At 40.3% G+C, this 14,970-nt stretch overlaps 1 protein-coding gene across 1 annotated transcript in view; it reads left to right on the top strand.

The window, feature by feature from the left end:
- TOX3 (TOX high mobility group box family member 3) overlaps positions 1 to 14,749 on the top strand; it is a 32,438-nt gene extending 17,689 nt beyond the window's left edge. The window contains exons 3-6 of the mRNA XM_024747329.1: positions 2,299 to 2,568; positions 6,667 to 6,894; positions 8,574 to 8,654; positions 12,805 to 14,749. Of these exons, the coding sequence (XP_024603097.1) occupies positions 2,299 to 2,568; positions 6,667 to 6,894; positions 8,574 to 8,654; positions 12,805 to 13,512 (1,287 nt within the window). The 3' untranslated portion in view covers positions 13,513 to 14,749. The remainder of the gene's footprint in view (positions 1 to 2,298; positions 2,569 to 6,666; positions 6,895 to 8,573; positions 8,655 to 12,804) is intronic.
- Positions 14,750 to 14,970: the final 221 nt, after the last annotated feature.

The raw sequence follows: 14,970 nt of genomic DNA, 5'->3' as shown, positions 1-14,970 counted from the left end.
TAGCTAAATGTGTGAAGAATGCTAATAAAAAGAAATTAGGACAAACTGATAGCGTAAAATCCACTTTTGCCATACAAGTCTGCAGAAGGATGCCTGCCCGGAGAAGGTAATATTTTAGGAGTAGTGGAAGAGGATATTGTCAGTGAGACAAAGAAGAGTTGGGGTTCTTCTGATATGAGTGACACATTTCTCCAGGATTCCACAGGAATTTGATAACTCAGAAATCATTAAGAAGTGGAAAATTTATATGTTTAATATTAAACCCTAGCAATTAGCTACAGACTTTTTTAACTACTTGTGTCTCTTCTTTTTAGTTTTTCCTAACTAGAGTGTTTTAGTTTTTGCTTCTTTTGTTTTGTTAAATGGAAAAAGTTAAGATGCTTCCCTCCTTGCCCCTCCAATCCAATCCGATATAATGTAACCATTGTTTATACACTTTTTTTTTTTAAACAAAAAGGGTCTGTACTCTGTTTTGCAACTTGCTTTTTCACTTGCTATATCTTGCATATCACTCTAGATTAGTGGTTTTCTAGAACTGGGAGCAGTTTTGCCCTCCAGGGGGCAATGTCTGGAGACATTTTTGATTGTCATGACTGTTGAGGGGAGGGAGGTTGCTACTGGCATCTAGTAGGTGGAGGCCAAGGTTACTGTTAACATCCTGCAATGCAAAGGACAGCTCCCACAGCAAAGAATTATCTGGTCCAAAACGTCATTAGAGCCAAAATTGAGAATCACTTCTCTAGGTCAATACACATAAATCTAATTCATTATTTTAAAAAGCTTCATAATACTTTGTAGTATGGTCGATCATGATTGATTCAACTAGTTTCCTACTGATAGCTCTGGCTTCTTATTTAGTGGCATTATAATATTTAATATCAAGAAATCAAACGCTCCGAGTTACAGTTCATTTGTTTCTTTAAAGAGCAAAATAAGCCTTATCAGAAAGATTCAAAAGAGGAATACATAGGCTTGCGTATAAAATTAGATTCTGGGTCACTGTGAGTCAGGAGAGTTTCAAGAAAATCACAGACTCACTCTAAATGACAAGTCTTAAAGTAAGTCATTTGAAAAGCATGTCTTCATTTTTTGATTCTTTGGAATTAAAAGAAGAAGAAGAAGCAACTCTAAAGCCTTTTACGTGACTGCCCAATACAGAGAAGGCTACATTTGAAGTGACGGCAGTAACCTTCAGAGAAGCTAATTCTGATTGTCTTTACCTCCTCCTTATACATATTTTTAAAAATTCATTAGTACGTTAAATCAGATGGGTTGAACAGAAGAAAACAAAGCAGGTTTAAGATGAAAAACGTGATATCCAATCCTGAGGACATGGAATGACTTCCAAATGTCATTGACAATGTAATTCAGAATTGGAATGACCCTCTGGTTAACCACAGAGGGTTTTACAGAGAGGGTGCCCTGAAGCAAACAGATGCTTGCTCGGTGCTTCTCTAGCCCATCCTCTCTATATGGCATATGCATGCCTGGGAGGATAAAATAGAGAACTGATTCTCCCCTTTTGCAGAGCTGGGGAAAGGGTAGTAGAACCAGAACTGTGCAGGAGAAGGATGGCAAACCAACTGGTGAGCCTGAAGGGGTTAGACCTCTGTTTCCACCCTTTCCTTGTCATCAGTTTCCTCAGCACGAAGCAAGGGGTGGCTGTTTCTCTTCCCTTTGCTGGTAGTGTTTTGTTATCACTTAGTTAAGTCATCCAGTGATAGTTCTCTGGTGCAGTAGACTAGGCTGGATAATTTGGGCTTTGTGCTTTTGACCTTTCAGCTTTCTGGCATGAGTCCTTCTAATTAATAAATTAATAACTAGACAGTTAATAGCTATCCTGAGATAAGTCAGATCTATCAAAATTACAAGTCAAACCTATCTAAGGAACTGCTGACATTATAAGTTCATTGTTTTTTTTTAATTGAGGTATAATTGACATCTAATATTATATTAGTTTCAGGTGTACGATGTAATGATCGGATATTTGTATATATTGCGAAATTATCACCACAGTAAGTCTAGTTAACATTTGTCATCATACAGTTACCAAAAAGGTGTGTTTTTTTTATTGTGAAGAGGACTTTTATGATCTGCTCTCTTAGCAGCTTTCCAATATGCAATACAGTCCCGTGACCTACAGCCACCACGCTGTGTATTACATCCTTATGATGGACTTAGTTTGTAACTGACAGTTGGTACCTTTTGATCCCCTTTCCCCATTTCGTTCCCAACCCCTGTAAGCTCATTGATGTTTGGGAAAACTAAGAATTCCCCCCCTTGCTGTTGCCCCTTTAGGATCAGAGCCACACCCAAGTTTCACAATACCGTCAGGATCCCTCCCTGATCATGAGGTCCATCATCCACATGACGGATGCTGCTCGCTCTGGGATCATGCCTCCTGCCCAGCTCACCACCATCAACCAGTCTCAGCTCAGCGCCCAGTTGGGGTTGAATTTGGGAGGTGCCAGTGTGCCCCACACGTCTCCTTCACCTCCAGCGAGCAAATCGGCGACTCCCTCCCCTTCTAGCTCCATCAATGAAGAGGATGCTGATGAATCCAACAGAGTGAGTTAATTGCCTTTAGTATATAACCTACCAGAGAATTGGGAATCACCCCATGCGCATGTCTTTGAATTTCATTCACAGTAGTACCTTCTTTTGCTTCATGGATTTGGAGTAGCATTTGAATTTATGGTGGTTTAATTTTTTTCTTCACTCTTTTATATTTACTTATTTTCTGTGGAAAGTGTATTCAACCGAAAATTGGAAGATCTGGCTTCTCCTGTTAGTAGTAAGGCATTGAGTAAGTCGCTTAACTCTTTTAGGCTTAATTTTCCTAAATCAGCAAAAGGGAAGGCTTGCACTAGACTTTCCAGAAATTCTGAACTGCTCTGGTTCTAAGTTAATGTCCAGGTAGGCAAGTTTCATCTGGTTAGTTGGCTGAACTGCTGGCCCATTGGACAGTCTTGCACCTTTGATGAGGTTTATCACGTAGTGAGTTCCAATCGTTTTACATCTTTGCTTTTGTCAGGGAAATGACACGTGATTCAAATACGCACAGTGTGAAGTAAAAACTTAGTTGCAGGTACGACCTTTCTGAATGCCTAGAAAAGTATTCTGTTTCACTGAACTTACTTGTAGGTACACAATCACTCGTTCCTCATTTATTAATTATGTGTGGTACACTTACTCTGTGCTTGGCGTTTTACTGTGTTCTGGTGATACAAAGATTTCTAAGAGAATTATTGCCCCTGGGACTTCCCGCTGGGAACAAATAGCAATGTTTAAAACTAGCCCCAGATGTGATTAGAGGTATAATTGATGTATTTGGTGTGCTGAGATGGTCATCGATTCTGCCCAGGGGAGTGATTTGAGGAAGCCTTTATTGAGAAGGTGATGTTTGAATTAGCTCTAAGAGGATACATAAAAGTTTGTGAGGCAGAAGACAGAGGCCAGCATTCTGGTAGAAAGAGAAATGATATTACATGTCCATTTATGGGTATCGTGAGCAGTGTGACATGGGGGAAGAAAGAAATGAGTTGAAGAAAGAAATGGCTGAAATGTGGTAGCCTTTCCCCTGTTGGTAGTTGAGAGCTGATTAATTATTTGCATAGAGGAATGGCATAAGCAAATTTATGCTTTAGAAAGATAACTTGGGCTGTATATAGAATGTGTTATAAAGAGAGGGACCAGAGAGAAGGAACTCAATTAAAACGTCCTTTTGTTATGAAGTGTTTGCTTTTTATTTTAGCAAAGGAAGGCATGGACAGGAGGTACCGGTTTAGTGAGACATTCAAGAGGAAGAATCATCTATTAAGGTTTGGTGATCCCCTGGAATTTGAAGGAATAAAAGATACACTGGGTTTTAGCTTGAGAGCCAGCGTAGCTACCAGTGAATGGAGAGGCTCAACCTAGGAAGAGAGGAGTGTTATTTTTTTTCCCCACGGGGAAGATGAGAGTTTGACATGGTAGGGGTTGAATTTGAGTTGCTTCCATGTGAGTCTAGAACTCAGTCTGTTGGAGATGGAGCTATAGATTTGGGGACCATCTGCACGTAGATGTGAGCACATAGAAGTAATCAGGATTTCTCAGAGTGCGCAAGGAGCGAGACAAGGCCAGAACATTGAACATCACTTATTTTTACCTTGAGCATCAGTTACGTTTAAATAGAAATGGAAGAAGAGGAGCTAGAAAAGATTGTGGGTGATGAAAAGAGGAGGGAGGTTAGCTGAAAAGAGGAGAAATGTTGCAGGGATTTTAAGAAAGAGGACTTGGTCTATCCCATTATGTTAACTCCCCACTGGACACAAGGTGGGGAAATGCACTTAGCAGTCTGTGTTCACACTCACAAGGACTTCAGTGGGATGAAGTGGAAAGTAATAAAGAAACTCAAGGGATGTGTATAAGATACAGCTGAGTTATAACTGGCTATTACACAATTCAAATGGAGTCCTTTCATTTGTCTCACATTTCTCCTGATCTTAATAATTACCTCTGTATCAATCTGAAATTGTCACCTCTAAAGAGAACCTTTTATGTGACTCTTAGCTTGTTCCATTTTAAGCCAGGGTCTAGGTTTTGTGTAAAGACAAGGAATCCAGTATATCTCTTAAGCAACTTAGCTGAAAAAGGAAGATTAACGTTATTGTTGATTATGTCTTTTGGGTAAAGCTATTTCTCCATTTTTTCACAGCCCTTTGAGTCAACTATGCAGAAGTTTCTTTAGGAGAATTAATTCTGAGCTTTTATTTACACTGTGAGGTTCTTCATTTTGGGTTTATTCTTAAAAGCTAATGATGATTAAGGCAAGTCATGGTTGTCCAAGAAAGACGTCAAAGGTTGTCAACACTTGAATGTTGTTTCACAAAGAATGAAATAGAACTCTTCTTATTTAGAAAAAGCTTTACTGGAAATAACTTTCATCTTGCCATTGGTCAGGATATTGTTGGCGGAAACAGTGCCAAATTCTCTTCCAAGAAAAGAATAGAGTTGTTTGACTCAGAAAAATCTGTGTATATATTTTTTTCATGTGGCTTACGTAATATTTTTTCATTGAAGGAAAACTTGGCTCCAATTGAAGCTCTAACTGAACAGACATCTGACTCCCTTGCAAGTTCAGATTCATTAACTAGATTAAACAAGTTGCACTTATTCTGAGGATTTAGAAAAAAGACTATGAGGTCTACAGAATTTTATTGAATTAATCGTGTGAGTTATGAAAGATGGCATTTTGGAGGAGAGGTGAGATCTAGCTTAACACCTACTGAAGTGCATAAACTACTGGTATAAAGTATAGGTGTGGTTATTACTCAGTACAAACAACAGGCCCACCTACAAGTAGGCTCTTGGTTTCCTAACACCTTGAGGGTTCAGAGCTCTCAAAGAAAAGTTACTTATCCGTTTCCTCCCTAAGAACGCTAGTAATTGGATTAAGTTCCCAATGACCCTCTTTCAGAAAGTAATGATACTCTTGGAAAATTTGAATTAAGATTCAAGACTCAAGGCCATTAAAAGCCAATCTGTTACTACTTGAATCTATCTCTGTTGATCTTGCCCAAGGCTGGCTTTTAAAACAGATTCTGTCAAACACTTCAGCATTCTTGATGAAGTTAACGGCAAAATTATCTCCAGTATAGTCATTTCATAATCTAGGGGGAGATAAAACAAGGTTGATAAATCATTTCCCCTGCTTCTCTGATGAGTATGTTATATGACTGTTGAAATTAGATGATGGTAGCAGGTGAGTACTGGAGCTCAGTGGTATATAAATGTGGGGAACGGTACCCAGATCATCTCTGTGGTTTCAGTTTCAGAGTACATTGTGAATATGTGTGAGCGTCTCTAGGCCAGTATTCTTGTGGGCAGGGTTACTTACTATATGTAATAATAAACATCGCCTTATTAGTCTTCTTTTTAGCCTTGGTGATTTTAAGTATCTACTGTTGCTGCTCTTTCACAGGTTTTTAATTTTATGAAGAGTATCCATTTCCTTTCTAGCTCTACTTAGAGTTTTGACATTTTTACATTTCTTGTTATCCTATTCTTTAGGAAGTTTTTATTGTTTTAGAAAATAAAAGTGACCTTTCCCTTATTGTGCAAGCTTAGGGATTAGAGCTAATTTCCATTTGAGTTTCCGGAGACCATTAGCAAAGTAATATTCTGGTAAAATAAAAGACCAAGCCTCAAAAAAATCAATTCAGACCGATCATACATATGGTATGCCTCCATGGCTAAGGGACCTGATATAAAATATCTGAATATGATCAACATCCTGAATAGTATTTAGGTTTACTTCTAAAACCTTTGAAAATGTAAAATACTTTGTTTATGGGTACATGTGTAGCCTATATATATATATATATATATATATATGGCATTACTCGGTACAGAGCGTTCTGTTTTTCATTATTCATAATTGCTATTTAGAACATATGTTGCGAATGTATTGAAGATACTTCTGGGTCTCATTAATCAATGTTCTAAATGCTAATCTCTGCTGTCCAGTTAACTCTAAGCAAACTTACCCCTCCCCCACACTTGGTGGTGATTCATCTGTTGATGATGTTTAACAAAACTTTAAAAGAACGACTGGGGACCTGAGTAAGTCTTTCTGCATTCTCTGCAAGTACATTCTAGGCAGTGAATTTTCTTCCTGCTTTGCAGGCCATTGGAGAGAAAAGAGCTGCTCCAGATTCTGGCAAGAAGCCCAAGACTCCAAAGAAAAAGAAAAAGAAAGATCCCAATGAGCCACAGAAGCCAGTGTCAGCATATGCCCTGTTTTTCAGAGACACACAGGCTGCAATTAAAGGTCAAAACCCTAATGCAACCTTTGGAGAGGTCTCAAAAATCGTAGCATCTATGTGGGACAGCCTTGGAGAAGAACAAAAGCAGGTGAGGCAAAGATCCATCATGGTCATTGCAAGATTATTCTTTACACCTTTTCTGAGTGAATACATCCACTTAATATGATTGCTTCTCATGAAAGCCTTTCTAAGCTATGGAATTAAAAAACACAAACACGTAAATCCAAACCACTCTGCAGTTATATGGATTTCTCAGTTCCCTTAAGGGTGTGTGTTCAGAACCCATTCAGAAGAGAGTTGGAGGAGATCCAGGCAGTATCCTGCAAGCATAAACTTTTGATGATAATCTTTTCATTTTAAATAATGTGGAATTTTTCCCCCCTTTGTTAAAAAAAGGCACTACAAAGGGATTAGGTCCATCCTGCTTGCCTTTTTTTTGATCATCTTTCTGAACTCTTGTGCTCTCCTGGGGGGTTTCCAAACTTTGAAGCTGACTCTGCGTGTCTCATTATTGTCATCGGGCATTTGAAATTTTATTCCAAGTTCATTTGAAAGCGTGGCTGTATGAGAGGCATTGAGAGATTAGCCATGCTGGTGGGAGACACTTCCTTAAGGTCCAGCTTCCCATCTTCCCCCGTGCAAGTCCTCCACACAAATGGAGAGAAGAATGGTTTTCTTGGGGCTCAATCCTCCCCTGGCTCCTTGCATGAAGCTCCAGTGACCATTCGTGGGCGTTGATTTTCCATATCCTCGCAAGCATAGACCCCTATTAGTAATAAACCAGAATAATTGTTTCAGGAATAAGGAGTGGAAAACCCTTGATTTTCTTTTTCTTTCTTTCTTTCTTTCTTCCTTCCTTCCTTCCTTCCTCCCTCCCTCCCTCCCTCGCTCCCTCTCTCTCTCTCTCTCTCTCTCTCTCTCTCTCTCTCTTTCTTTCTTTCTTTCTTCCTTCCTCCTCATTCCTACCAACTGGTTACCTTGGGATGGTGCAGCTGTAGAATCTGCCTGTTTGTTGGCACTGAGCTTCATGCTCTATGCGGCAGACTGATTTTCTACCCTAGAAATGTAATCCTAAGGGGGCTGGCAAACTGCTGCATCTAACTTATAAATTCTGGAGAAAAGGATAGTTGCACTTTGGTATAACAGCCAGCCATCAGACACCACAGTTTAAGAAAAGGAAGCCCAAATGAGGTTTAATATACTGGAATATATTTATGTAACTCACTGGTCTCAGTAATGGAAATCTTTCATCTTTCACTATCTCTGATTTTTCTTGTTTTTTCTCCAAAAGAAAACCCAGGTTGAAAGGCCTCCATCTTATCTCTTCTGCCTTCACACACTTTCCCTATTATTGTTGGTTTTTCATCCTCTGGTTTGTTTCAGCTTAGAAATGGGTGTGAGGGAAAGAAGACATGGATGGAGAAGTTCCTTAACTTTCTATAATTTAAACCATTTGCCGCAAATTTCATCCTTGTTACCTTATTTACTGCCCGAAGAGAAGGCCCTTAGCTGTTACTCTCATGAATTCTATGCCGCAACCGGAAATCTTTTTCTGTTTGCTGTAGTAAACGTCAGAGTTGTGCCCCAGTGGGGGTGGCAGGGTTTCATTTTGTTTTAATATCTGTGTGTGTGTTTCTACATTTAAAAATCAAAGCCAGGGAGACCAACTTTTTATGTGAGTTCTGTTGCGACGTAATTTGCCCAGCAGTTATTTTATGGCTGAGAATGTGTGTGCTAAAGGTGGTGCTAATTGTGGTCTTTTAATAGGTCTATAAAAGGAAAACGGAAGCCGCCAAAAAAGAATACCTGAAGGCCCTGGCTGCATATAGGGCCAGCCTCGTCTCTAAGGTAAACCCAGACAGGGGCGGCCAGTCTCTGAGAGAGTTAGGAGCCCTGGAGCATTGAAATCATAAATGCAACTCCTCTTCGAGTTGATTAAAAAAAAACAAAACATCTCGAACAACTCATAAACTTATTTGTTCCCATTAGAGATCACCCCAAGGATGGCATGGAAAATAAGTGTTCATTCAAGCTGATGAATCCAAATTGTTTCCAGGAGTCACTGATCTCTATATATGTATGTTGAAGCTATTTAGACAGATTTCAAACAGCCCCTTTCTTCCCATCGGGGACTGAGATCTGTGTCAATGTCCTCTATTTAAACTGAGAAGTATGTTAGGCATTTTTGGACATCAGATCATAAATTCTTCAATGGTTGCATTGTAGAGGATATAATATGATAGAGGATGTTGCGTTTTTGACCAAACTGTTCCACATCATATAAATACATAAGCCTCATGATTATTTAAAATAAAATTATTCTCCAAGTACTTTAAAAAAGACATGTATACATGTATTATACATAGAATATACACTGGGCCCTGATGTATTATAAAATGCAACAGTAGTCCAAAGCAAATGTCACTCTGGATTACTATTACCTTGATCCAAAAGAAGCATGAGCTGTTACCTTATATTTTTAACATTTAATTAACTTTGTCCTTAGCCTTTCTAGAATTTAGAGAGGCTTTGGGGAGGATAATGTGAACTAATGTTTTTGCTCGTGATGTATTTCCCCTGGCAAGCAGAGATTCCATTTCATTGTCATTGTTGTTGCCTCAGAGTACCACATAGGGCCTCAGGGCATGGTCAGTGTTGCCGGCAGAGCCATTTAAAAAGGGTTTAGCCCTCTTTTCTCGTCTTCACCGGAATTGTAAGATCCACCGTTGGCAGCTGCTCAGAACCAGATCGAGAGAGGTACTCCCATACCTCGTAGGTATAGCTCTTAGGACTCTTCCCACCTCATTAGAAAGAGAAAACATTCATCAGGTCCATAGCAAAAGTTTTTTCTGAGACTCTGGAAGGTGCACATTGAGAGATATACCTATTCTGGATGGGGATTTGCACATTGGTAGAATGTGTGGGCCACAGATGTTAAGAATTGAGGTGTACTTGATGGCTAATTAGACAGAGTGACATGACTAGAGTAACAATGTGCATGTACTTCTTGCGTGGATCGTTTATTCATTCATTTACCTAGAAGCAGGTGTAGGTGATCTTTGTGCATTAGAGCATGAATAATTGATCATACATGGATTTAAGCCAAGAGCCAGTAACTCAAAAGGCGTTCTGGAAATAGCATCCATGATTGGGCTGATCAGGTCTGTGACCGACTTAGAAGGGATAACGTAAACGTTTTACATTGGATACTAAAATCCGATTCGGAAATGTTTCCAAATGGATTGATTGATTACATTGATTCTAAAAAGCTATTCAATAGGATGGAATTTAAAAAGGATAAATCCAAACTGGGGGAGGGGTGTTTTTGTTTTGTTTTTTTCATTAGGTAAGTGCAGTTGAGAGCACCCTACATTTATAGTCAGAGACATGACAGGCAACTAAACTAGTCCTTGAGGTCTAAATTTAGAATAATTTCAACCTGAACCCAAAGTGTGAAATAGCTGCTAATCTGGTGACCTCACAGGAAGCAGCAACTGACTGTACAGCTTGCTGATTAGATCACATGTAAGGAATTGGTTCCCAGTGGTTGACCAATTGAAGGCCCTCCAGCAGGTTGCCTCCATGATGGTAAGGACCGAAAATCCAATAATACTTAAATAATTGAAAGAATCATGGAAGCAAAGATTTGGGGGAGTATGATTTTGGTCCTCAAATATAAGAGCCATCATGGAAGGGAAGCCTAAGCTTGATCTCTGTGCCCTGGATGGAAGAACTCATCCAAGCAGTGAGGTTACAAGTGAGCGAGATTTCAGCCTCAGCATTAGAAATGATAAACATCACATGTGCATTTAACTTAAGTCTCTACAATCAGAGCCTGGGACTTTCGCTTAAGATGTGACTCTACTCTCACTTTTTTTTTTTTTTTGCGGTACACGGACCTCTCACTGTTGTGGCCTCTCCCGTTGCGGAGCACAGGCTCCGGACGCGCAGGCTCAGCGGCCATGGCTCACGGGCCCAGCCGCTCCGTGGCATGTGGGATCCTCCCGGACCGGGGCACGAACCCGTGTACCCTGCATCGGCAGGCGGACTCTCAACCACTGCGCCACCAGGGAAGCCCTACTCTCACTTTTAATCTTCACAACAACCAGCAAAATTAATAGAAGCTTAATATTCAACCATGAGGGAGTAGACCCGGCGGACGAGCAGGAGCTCTTCACAGCCATCCACCCTTTTCCATTCTGCACTAGGGGAGCATCTCATAGGCATAATGGTGTGATTGCCAGGTGTTTAAACATAGACTTTTCTTGTAGTTTCTTCCTTAAGACTGGCTTGGCAATTTTTTCATATTAGAGTATATAAAAATAATGTTCATGTTTATATGTAGAAGACTGTGTGTATTCTACTTTGTGGGTGATTTAATGGTTGTTTTTAAAGATAATTATGAGTATTTGCAGGTTTCTTCTTACCCAAAGGCTTCAGAACACGACCCTCCAGTAATATGCAGCGCCCCCTGAGCTTTTGTACAAAACCAGAGAACTGTCCACCGATGGACGGAGCTTTACACTGATCAGGTGTTCAAACAGAAGCCATCGGCCATGGCTTTTCCTACCTTGAGTGATTCTCCATGTAAGGTCACTCCTCAGGTTTCTTCTAATAGTAGATTTTATAAATGTGAGTAGTAAAAATCTAGAAATAAATATTCAGAATCATTAAAGAGAGTGGATGGCAGCTTGATGCCGCCAAGGTTCCCCCCATACACAACCCCCTACAAAAAAACCAAATTTTATGTAGAATAAGAGGAAAAAATAGTCTTTAAGAGGAATTATTCCAATCCCAGTTGCATTTAAAATAATTTATTTTTGTGGAGGTAATTATGTGTTTTTAGTACAAAATATATTAGGCAGTTTCTCTCCATGTTGAGCCCCAGGTCATTTGTTTATCTTATAACAGGTTACGCAGTCACATGAGTGCTGAACTTTCTCCCTTTATGTATGACTCCTTTGCTAAATTTTGGAAATCTCTGAAAATATTTGGTAAACTAAAAATATTTCTAAAGTTGTAAAGTACTTCAATTTAGTGCCTCTAAAGAATTCAGTTATGTTTTTCTTATACTCAAGTGAGCACTGTTATAAATAATCATGGCTTTGATTATTATATACAGGGCTTTGAAGTTTTCTGGTAACAGTTGTTTTCTGGTAGTAGTAATTGTTAATTAATGAAAATAGCTAACATTTACGAAGTGCTTTTTGTAGGCCGGGCACTGTTCTAAATGCTTAATAAATATGAGTTAGTTTAATTCTCACAACCTCTATACAAGGTGAATACCATATAACGCTATTTTATAGATGAGGAAACTGAGGAACAGATGAGTGAATTAACTTGCCCCAAGCCACAAAGTTGTTGAGTAGTAGAGCTAGATTTGAACTCAGGCAGTCTATACTCTGTTGTCTTTCAAAATGGTTCTTGCTGGTGACATTAGTTCAGACTTAAATGCTAAAGAATTGTTACTCTTAAATATATGTATCAGTCATCTTTTACTACAATAGTGCTGTGTAACAACCAGCCCCAAGCCCAATGACTTGAAAAGATAAGCATTTATCCCAGAAAGTGCCAGTTAACTAGCTGGGTCTTTAAATCTCAACCAAGACTCGGCAGGATCAGCTAGTCCTGCTCGTCTGTGTGCAGTCAGCCTCAGGGGGTTGGTGCTGGACTCATACACCTATGTGGCAGTTGGCTGGCAGTGAGCTGGCTCTTGAGTGGGTAACTGGGCCACATGGCTGTCATCACGAGGTGGTAGGTTCTGACAGACACAGACAGACAGACTTTGAAGCCTCACTTCCATCACATTCTGTTGACCAGAGCAAAGGTGCCAGGCCAGCCCAGATTCAAAGGGTGGGGGGTGTCACTCCACCTCTGGAAGGAGCTTTAAAGTCACATGACAAAGTGCTTGGGTTCAGGGAAGCATGAATCATGGTGGCCATTTCTGACATCAATTTACAATACTAAAAATACCCCAACTTTCTCCCCCAAAATGCAGGCTGCTGCCGAATCAGCAGAAGCCCAGACCATTCGTTCTGTTCAGCAGACCCTGGCGTCCACCAATTTGACCTCCTCCCTCCTTCTCAGCCCTCCACTGTCTCAGCACGGAACAGTGTCGGCCTCCCCTCAGACTCTCCAACAATCGCTCCCTAGGTCAATCGCTCCCAAACCCTTAACCATGAGACTCCCCATGAACCAGATCGTCACTTCGGTCACCATTGCAGCCAACATGCCATCGAACATTGGGGCTCCGCTGATCAGCTCCATGGTGGGCTCGGCGTCCTCCACCCAAGTGAGCCCTTCAGTGCAGACCCAGCAGCACCAGATGCAGCTGCAGCAGCAGCAGCAGCAGCAGCAGCAACAGATGCAACAGATGCAGCAGCAGCAGCTCCAGCAGCACCAGATGCATCAGCAGCTCCAGCAGCAGATGCAGCAGCAGCATTTTCAGCACCACATGCAGCAGCACCTGCAGCAGCAAATCAACCAGCAGCAGCTGCAGCAGCTGCAGCAGCATCTCCAGCTGCAGCAGCTGCAGCACATGCAGCACCAGTCCCAGCCTTCTCCCCGGCAGCACTCCCCCGTCGCCTCCCAGATGACGTCCCCCGTCCCCGCCATCGGGAGCCCCCAGCCAGCCTCTCAGCAGCACCAGTCACAGATACAGTCTCAGACACAGACTCAAGTATTATCGCAGGTCAGTATTTTCTGAAGACGCACGTGGCAGGCGGATCTGCGCGTCTGGAGGAGAGTGGCGTCCGAGAGTAAACCATGTGCGGCTGCAACTCGTGAGTCGGTGTTGGTTATGCAGAAATGTGTAAAAGATCACGCGGTCCTCTCAAGTGTCTATTAGATAGGCAATAAGAACTACAGTGTAGCTGAAAATCATCTTCTAGCTGACTCTAAACCACTTTGTTTTTAAACAGGAAAAGCTGTGCTCTTTTATGTGATGCCTTTTTTTATTTATTCAGGCTCTACCTACAATATGTGAATCAAACCGTTTAATGAATCCTGGGACATACTGATGATTATAATAAACTGGCCTCTCTGAGTCATAGCAAATGGCCTTATTTCTCCCGAAGTGAAGAAACCACACTTCAAGGCGATTGGAACTTCCGAAGCCCTAAAAATAAAAAGCACAGTCGTAACTACCTGAAATACGAAAATCCAGTTTCATACAAACATTTGTATGACGTCAATCGTTGATGGCATTTTTTTTGTCATGAAAAACATAATGTAAATCACAGACTTTTGCCAAAGCTCTTATTTTTTTTCCTTAAATCTCTCCAGAAAAAAAAAAAAATGCAAGTGATTAGTTTCAATTATTGACTCCTTTTCACTTTTTACCCATGACTTCTCCAAATCAAACCACAGTATATGTTGTAACAATATCTATGACCACTGTTAGCCCATTATATTCATTCCAATTAGAAGAGAAGAATGTGAATATTATATTCTGTGTTTTGAGTGACAAGTTTCGAAAATGAAAAACACTGTATTTTTAAAAGGGAAATGCACTTAAATGGAGACAGTTATTACAAAAGTTAAGATTTAAAAAAAAAAAGAGCAAGAGTCTTTATTATGATGTAATACCGGTAGAATATTTAAAAGGTGCACCACATCTGAATAATCAATGTAAATATTTTCTTTCAAAGTTGTAAGTTTTCATACCATGTGTTGTAAAGTTTTCATAAACAAGGCTTTAACGTAAACACTGGTGACATAAACCATTCATTGCTACGTTGCTTATTGTGTTTTTATGCTGTTTTATACTTTTTTATGAGTTATGATAGCAGCAATTAAGTTGTTTGTATTTTGCTTAACTAAAACAAAAATGCTTTTATCTTGCTATAGAATAAACACATTTCAGTAAAAACTGCAGACTGTATTTTGATGCAACAACCAGGCAACTACTGTTCACTTTTCAAAATAAAATATGTCAAATTTCACTTTGGGTTCCTTGAATATGTAGAAGGTGGGGGGAATAGGTCCCATACCAACCTGTGTTTGAGCCCAAGCATCTTCTTCCATTTTCAACTGGAAATAAGAGATTCATAGCCAAGAATGTGGATTGCATGGCCCCAAACCAGAGCCTGTAAAAAAACAAATTAACCGTTAGAAATGGAACCATTAGTGGAATTCCCCGGCTGCCCAGTGGTTAGGACTCCTC

This window comes from Neophocaena asiaeorientalis, unplaced genomic scaffold (assembly GCF_003031525.2).
Source record: "Neophocaena asiaeorientalis asiaeorientalis breed wild unplaced genomic scaffold, Neophocaena_asiaeorientalis_V1.1 scaffold438, whole genome shotgun sequence".
Classification (NCBI taxonomy): domain Eukaryota; kingdom Metazoa; phylum Chordata; class Mammalia; order Artiodactyla; family Phocoenidae; genus Neophocaena; species Neophocaena asiaeorientalis.
The sequence above is the reverse complement of the archived record's forward strand: the minus strand, read 5'-3'. Positions and strand labels throughout refer to the sequence as shown.